The sequence below is a fragment of the Colletes gigas genome, unplaced genomic scaffold (assembly GCF_013123115.1).
Source record: "Colletes gigas isolate AHSC1104 unplaced genomic scaffold, ASM1312311v1 Colletes_gigas_Sc00007, whole genome shotgun sequence".
Taxonomy (NCBI): Eukaryota; Metazoa; Arthropoda; class Insecta; order Hymenoptera; family Colletidae; genus Colletes; species Colletes gigas.
Genome location: NW_025106636.1, coordinates 663617 through 670245, shown reverse-complemented (window position 1 = coordinate 670245; position 6629 = coordinate 663617). Strand labels below are relative to the sequence as shown.

The 6629-nt window shown below is 34.9% G+C and overlaps 1 protein-coding gene across 2 annotated transcripts; it reads right to left on the bottom strand.

The window, feature by feature from the left end:
- Positions 1–1803: 1803 nt before the first annotated feature.
- Positions 1804–6425, bottom strand: LOC122396447 (sorting nexin-25). 2 transcript variants are annotated; one of them, XM_043394853.1, is made up of 11 exons: positions 6095–6425; positions 5489–5799; positions 5014–5183; positions 4535–4929; positions 4035–4458; positions 3658–3962; positions 3327–3584; positions 3050–3183; positions 2739–2978; positions 2375–2657; positions 1804–2030 (listed from the first exon to the last, which is right to left on the bottom strand). In XM_043394853.1, the coding sequence occupies exons 1-11, from the start codon at positions 6314–6316 to the stop codon at positions 1947–1949; spliced, it is 2826 nt and encodes a 941-aa protein (XP_043250788.1). In that variant the 5' UTR covers positions 6317–6425; the 3' UTR covers positions 1804–1946. The 2 variants fall into 2 exon arrangements, with proteins under 2 accessions (XP_043250788.1, XP_043250789.1); XM_043394854.1 differs by having other exon boundaries at positions 1915–2305.
- Positions 6426–6629: the final 204 nt, after the last annotated feature.

Here is a 6629-nt window from a genome sequence, read left to right as displayed (position 1 = left end):
TTATACAATTTTCAAATGTAATCGAGCATAGTACTAATCCCTCCATATTTATACCAAGTATCAGAGTCTATCTAGATAAAACGTTATTTAAATAAAATATCACGTTACTTCATTTGTTGTTCGAAGATTCGATAACCTGTTATTTTCGTTCGACAAACAACACGTATAAATTTTATTCGATGAGAATTTATCCCGTAAATAAAGATAACATTTTTATACGTGGAATCTTTTATTACTATGATACCAAGAGTTCTATTTTTCTTTGCACCTTCACGTAAGTTTTATCAATGCATCGGTGAGGATTTTCACAAACTTTCGATCACATTTGGTTCGAGCTTATTTCACCGGAAAAACTTCAACTCGTTGATAGTACTTTTGTGAATGTGCATTAATCGATACATTGATCGATGGAGGCTTTGTTAAAAAGTTATTGAACTGAATTTTTTTCTAGAAAGTGGGTAGGATTTCGGGGGTAGGTCATTTCACCAAAAATTATTGTAATCGACCCCCGCAACCTAAAATAATTTTTCCAGAACGATTTGAAAGTTTTTTTTTTCGTCGAAAAATTTAGGCGCCAAAATAGATTTTTGGTAAGGAATTTTTTTCTCGAAAGTGCGTAGGATTTCGGGGGTATGTGTAATGACAAAAAATGATCGTAATTGACCCCCGCAACCTAAAATAATTTTTCCAGAACGATTTGAAAGTTTTTTTTTTCGTCGAAAAATTTAGGCGCCAAAATAGATTTTTGGTAAGGAATTTTTTTCTCGAAAGTGCGTAGGATTTCGGGGGTATGTGTAATGACCAAAAATGATCGTAATTGACCCCCGCAGCCGAAAATAATTTTTCCAGAACGATTTGAAGTTTTTTTTTTCGTTCGAAAATTTAGGCGCCAAAATAGATTTTTGGTAAGGAATTTTTTTCTCGAAAATGCGTAGGATTTCGGAGGTATGTGTAATGACCAAAAATGATCGTAATTGACCCTCGCAACCGAAAATAATTTTTCCAGAAAGATTTGAAAGTTTTTTTTTTCGTCGAAAAATTTAGGCGCCAAATTAGATTTTTGGTAAGGAATTTTTTTCTCGATAGTGCGTGGGAATTCGGGGGTATGTGTAATGACCAAAAATGATCGCAATTGACCCTCGCAACCGAAAATAATTTTTCCAGAACGATTTGAAAGTTTTTTTTTTCGTCGAAAAATTTGGGCGCCAAATTAGATTTTTGGTAAGGAATTTTTTTCTCGAAATTGCGTAGGATTTCGGGGGTATGTGTAATGACCAAAAATGATCGCAATTGACCCTCGCAACAGAAAATAATTTTTTTAGAACGATTTGAAAAATTTTTTGACAACTCTAATATACGTATTTCAAAATAGTTTTATAAATTTTTACGAATAGAAAATATACTTTCGGTATACGCTTAACCACGTATATTTAATGAATCGTCTGTAAAAAGAAACGATATGCTTACGCGATGACTTGATCCGTATAAAATAAAGTAAATTTATGTTTAATGTATGTATATCCTAATCATGTTTAGCAAAATTACCATTTGAATGTTTAAATGCATGGAAAAAGAGTGATATCTAAAAAATTGTTTACACTTATGTACATTCTATGAAAATATTTATAACATGGTGAAATAAAGATATGTGAACAAATCGATAACAAGTATTCAATATATACAGTGTTCAAAATATACATTTTCCTCTTTCAGTTATGCGAAATGTACAAATATGTAGTCTCTTAATTCCAATACTGTATGAGTCTCGATAGAATGCTATGAATCGTTTCGCTACTCTCTTAAACTCCCTGGGTATTATTTTTATCTCTTTCTGCGATGAACTTTGTGTTTTCTATACGTTCTCTGTTTAAAAGCGTAACGTTGATTCTTAAATAAATAAATAAATAAATAAATAAATGTATTTCCCCCTTAAAGCAGCAAAAGTTTCACGTTAAAAATTTTTCCGAAAAAATGTGTTGCATTCTGTAATCTCTATAGGAGGGGGCCTTCCCTATTTCTTCAGTTCCTTCCTGAAACATAACTACAATATTCAGCTAGACACACAAATACGTGACTGGATCTACGTTCATTTTTTCTTTCACAGAATACATTTATCCGAGATACCGTTTAATTATATTGTACAGATAAAATTCGTCCAGGTTAAATATATCTCTTTTTTATGTACTGATATAAAATGATTATTGAAATAACGTAAAAAGATACACGCGGTTGAATTTCATTTTACCGAATGTTTTATTTGCGTTAATTCGGGGAACACCTCGTACATCACAACTTCAAAAATATCCTGCAAAGAGAAAATTAATTGCACAAAAAGGAAACCATTGATTCGAAAGACTCGTGTACGATAACTTACGTAAAATAATTGTTTGTTTAAGTTGGTGTTCTGCAATGAATCGAATACTTTAATTGCACCACGTTGAGCACTTTGCGCGCCCACTAAATTCGTCAAAACTTCAGGTACATTATTTAGGAATTGTCTTCGAGCCTCGCCTCGAGTCTTTAATTTTTCTTCGTCCGTACGAAGTGTCGTCTCGTAAACCAAATGGCCATTTGGCCACCAAGACTTGGTGAACAACTGTATATAATAGTGAAGTATAGGTTCCGAGAACACCCATGCAATGGTATCTCTAATTTGCCTAAGAACGAGCATTTACAATTGCATTTTCAATGTTCAAAGAATCAATATCGTAATATGTTCGTTTGGAAATATGTTATACCTATTAATAGTACGACCGTAAGTAATCTGAACGAATGTAATTAACGAACGTCGGAGCCATCGAAACACACCCCGTAAATCAAAAATTTCACCCAAAAGCGTGTACAGCGGTTCCGCTATCGCATCTTTGTTTACGCTCAAGTATCCGTCTGTGACTGATCGACCATTATCAGTGTCGTCCAACAACAACGAATAATCTTCTTCGTCGTCCTTATCGCGAAGTTCGCTGCTATTGGTAGACCTAAAAGTAACGGGTTGTAATTGAAATTTCCACGAATAAACACGATCACGATAATTAAAATACCTGCATACGTTTTGAACAACGTCGACAAAGAGAATCGTGACTTCTTGGGGGATGGAGGTGCATGTTTCAAATGCTCTGAACTTGGACTAAGGAACGTATATAAAGCCTCGCTCTGATTAAGATTCTCATCCTCTAAAACAAACTGGAAAAATTAATTATAATATTTGAGTATAAGCTTTTTACAATTTTGTTACTTTTTAAGGTCGTTTTGTATACTCTTTTCTTCCTACTTCCAAAAGAAAAATGAACGTAACGCTCGAGGGAAATAATACTTAAAATATTTACATTTAAATATTTTTGTATTTGTATCTTGTCCTTGTCCAAAGTGTTTTTGTCGGACTTTCCGAAAAACTTCAACGGCTGCGACGGTAAATCTAAATTCTTTATGTTGGGACAAAGTTGACGAAGTTTTCTGTGCAGGTCTTGAAAATCCTGTAGCTTTCTCAATACCACCCAACCGCTGCAAATACTATCGCTGTTACCTTCGTCCTGTTTCATATGGACGACCAAAACGAACTGCGGCGATTCTCCGTTATCCGGTACCTATTTAACAATTGCAATTAAAAAGATTTTCGTCCTCCATCTTTTTATTCGCTATAATTTAAACTCTATTTACTTCGGCACTTTGTACTTCTGCTCTCCAGTGGCCTAAATGCTCTGCCCACATTTCCGTGTGGGTCAAATGTGCCTCCAGTTGTCTTTTCTCGCTTTGCAACCATTCGACTTCTTTGGCCAAGAAATTTAAAACTTTGCTCTCCGGTTTCAAAGAGGATTTCAACGCCTGCAGAGCCTGCGTTTTGTTGTTCAATTTTTCTTGCAACTGATCTAATTTACAGCGCGCATAATTTGAATGTTCACCGACAAGCAAAGACACATTCTCCGATAACGTTCCATTTCCCATATGACGATCCTCTATCAAGTCTGAAGATAAATTCGTGATCAGTGATTTGACAACATCGTTACGATAGAAATAAAACAGAGATCTACACTAACCGTCCGTACTTTCGTTAAGCAACGCTTGCTGCATATTTTTGTACTGTTCGCTAACGACGAACGACGGATAATACTTTTCTTCTAACGTTTTAACGACGCTGTCTTGCACTTCGTAAAATACATTCGGACCTATGTCGCCCAGCAAAAAGCTCTCCATTTTTTTCCGAATAGCTCTGTCGACCTTTATCTCGGCGGTGGGGGATGTAATGTAAGTATAAAAAATCTCAGCGCCCAACTGATGCCAATTGAATTTATCCGTATTGCGTAATTCTTGCACGGCTGCCCAATATCCGATTAAATCTTGACTGGCGACTTGTTCGAGGAACTGTGAAAGGTATCTTCGACCTATCACGTTATCCAAAATATACTGTAACGGCAATATTTTCTCTTCAGCGATCACTGCTGAGTCAGGTATATCGCTAGCCTACAAAAGTATATTTTATTCAACGTACAAATTATATTTGGGGCGTAAAAATAATTGATAGAACTGTTTTTGCAACCTGAACAGGATATCCATTCCATCCTAACGTCTGCATATGACACTCGCATGTATTTTTAGCATACGTCAGTTGGCTGATATACCTCTTCAATTTTCGGGCTTGGATAACATCAGACTTTCCAAACACGTTATTGTCTGGATCCAAACCCTGCGCTCTTTTAACGTTTTGTATCGTCGTCGCTTGCATGATCTCCGTGACGATATTGTACCTAATATGCTTAAGAACTTCTATATCTTTAGAACTTTTAATCATCCGTATAAAGTCCTCAAACGATTCTGCGTATTCGTAAGTTTTTCTGTGCATAGCCTCTGTAAGTTGTTGCTGATCGATGTACGACAAAATCTTTTGATTGATGTAGTCCGGATCTGTTATTAAATCTATTGCTGGTTTTAATACTAAAAATATACACACAGAATTGAGTAGATCAAATAACAAGCACGTAGCTCCACGGAATAAGTAGCTCTATAAATTGAACTTACTTTTACATGCAATAATTTCTCTCAGTAAATATTTCATTGGTGCAAGAGAATAACAACGTGGTAATAAAAACAAAATATACAATTCACTGACTTTTCTTAAGTAATCTAACTCGGACGTAGGTGACATTAAATGTGCTGATAAAATAAATACAGGATCTTCGCCTTCCGACCTATTCATATTATAATTTTTATTTTTCAAATTGTTTATCAAAACGTACCCAGAAACTAATGTTTCCCCTTGATGAAAATCACATAGTTACAAAAAAATATGAATTTTATACTTCTTATGGGTTTTCTGTACATGTTTGTTATTAATTAAGGATAGATCTAATAAATCTAATTTTAATGTATGCGATTTAAAACAGTGCTGGGTACGGTTTAGGATACTATTGGTACATAGTACAGTAGTGTCCACATAACCGAGTGGTCACTTATGCGGGCACTACTGTAATTAAAAAAATTTAGCCAAACTTACGAAGCAGCTTGAGCGATCCTAATCTTTTCAAAATGAAAAGTAATTTTATTTACTATGCTACAAACGACTAATTTTGTGTGATCTACTTTTGATAAACGAACGTGGAGACTCTGAATTGCTCCCCACAAGTCTTGTTTCATGTTATTCAGTATTTGTTCGGAGTTAAATGCCAATTCATCGAGCCAAAGGCCAATGAAATCTTGGAAAATTAGATCCAATAGATTCTGCAGAGCTCCGTCCACCATACGAGTGAAAACCAATGGATATTTTGTATGTTTTTTAGCACTTGAAGTTTTAACTACGTATCCTTTCTAAAACAATAATAGTATATCAAATAGCATAGATTAATTTTTTTTAGATCCAACATCTTTATCTTATCTACACGGATAGAAAAATCTGTGCGACAAAGGTGTTTTATACATTGTACCGTACGAAATGAATTTATATTACATGTTATTAACGCTATTTCTACCATGGTTTTATTCATAGATATTTCGACCAGGTGTTTTAAATGAATCTTTGAAAATAATGTAAAGTAATAATTTTAAATGACATTGATTCACACCTTTGATAAGAACAGTGTTAATAACTATAAATATTATGTACCATTAACAAATGATAAAAAGCATCCATCTCTGCAGTTGTTTTTAGAGTGCCCCCGCCAGTTTGATGTTTCGTAGATAGTGCAATGTTTATGAACATGACAATTAAACATCCCAGGAAGAAGCAAGATATGGTTAACACACCAAAAACGTAGCACCATAATAAATTATTCCAATAGAAAAACGCGATGATAATTGGAATGCACAGAATACCGGTAGATACCATATTGTGTCTTAATTCTGATCACATGACAACGAATATAACGTTTTCAATTTTATATTAATGACACAGTTTCGCTTAAATTGCGAGGAACGCCAATAACGTCAGCATCGTGGACGACTAGAAAAATACTGATTGGTTACACGCCGCGCAATCGCACCTGGTACACTCGGGTATACTCGGCTACACTCGGAATGTTCCCCTTCCACTTTTGCATCTAATGCCCGATCGCGTGCACCTACGCGAGCTAAAACTTTTCATTTCTATACACGTACAAATGTTTCTAACATGCTAAGGCCAAACTGAGTACACATCAGAG

Excerpts from the sequence above, each read along its gene's own strand:
- LOC122396447 (XM_043394853.1), bottom strand. The coding sequence starts at position 6,316 with ATGGTATCTACCGGTATTCTGTGCATTCCAATTATCATCGCGTTTTTC. Across the intron at positions 5,184-5,488 it reads AGGATCGCTCAAGCTGCTTC|GTCGGAAGGCGAAGATCCTG; the intron begins GTAAGTTTGGCT and ends TAATATGAATAG. Across the intron at positions 4,930-5,013 it reads AGAAATTATTGCATGTAAAA|TATTAAAACCAGCAATAGAT; the intron begins GTAAGTTCAATT and ends GTATATTTTTAG.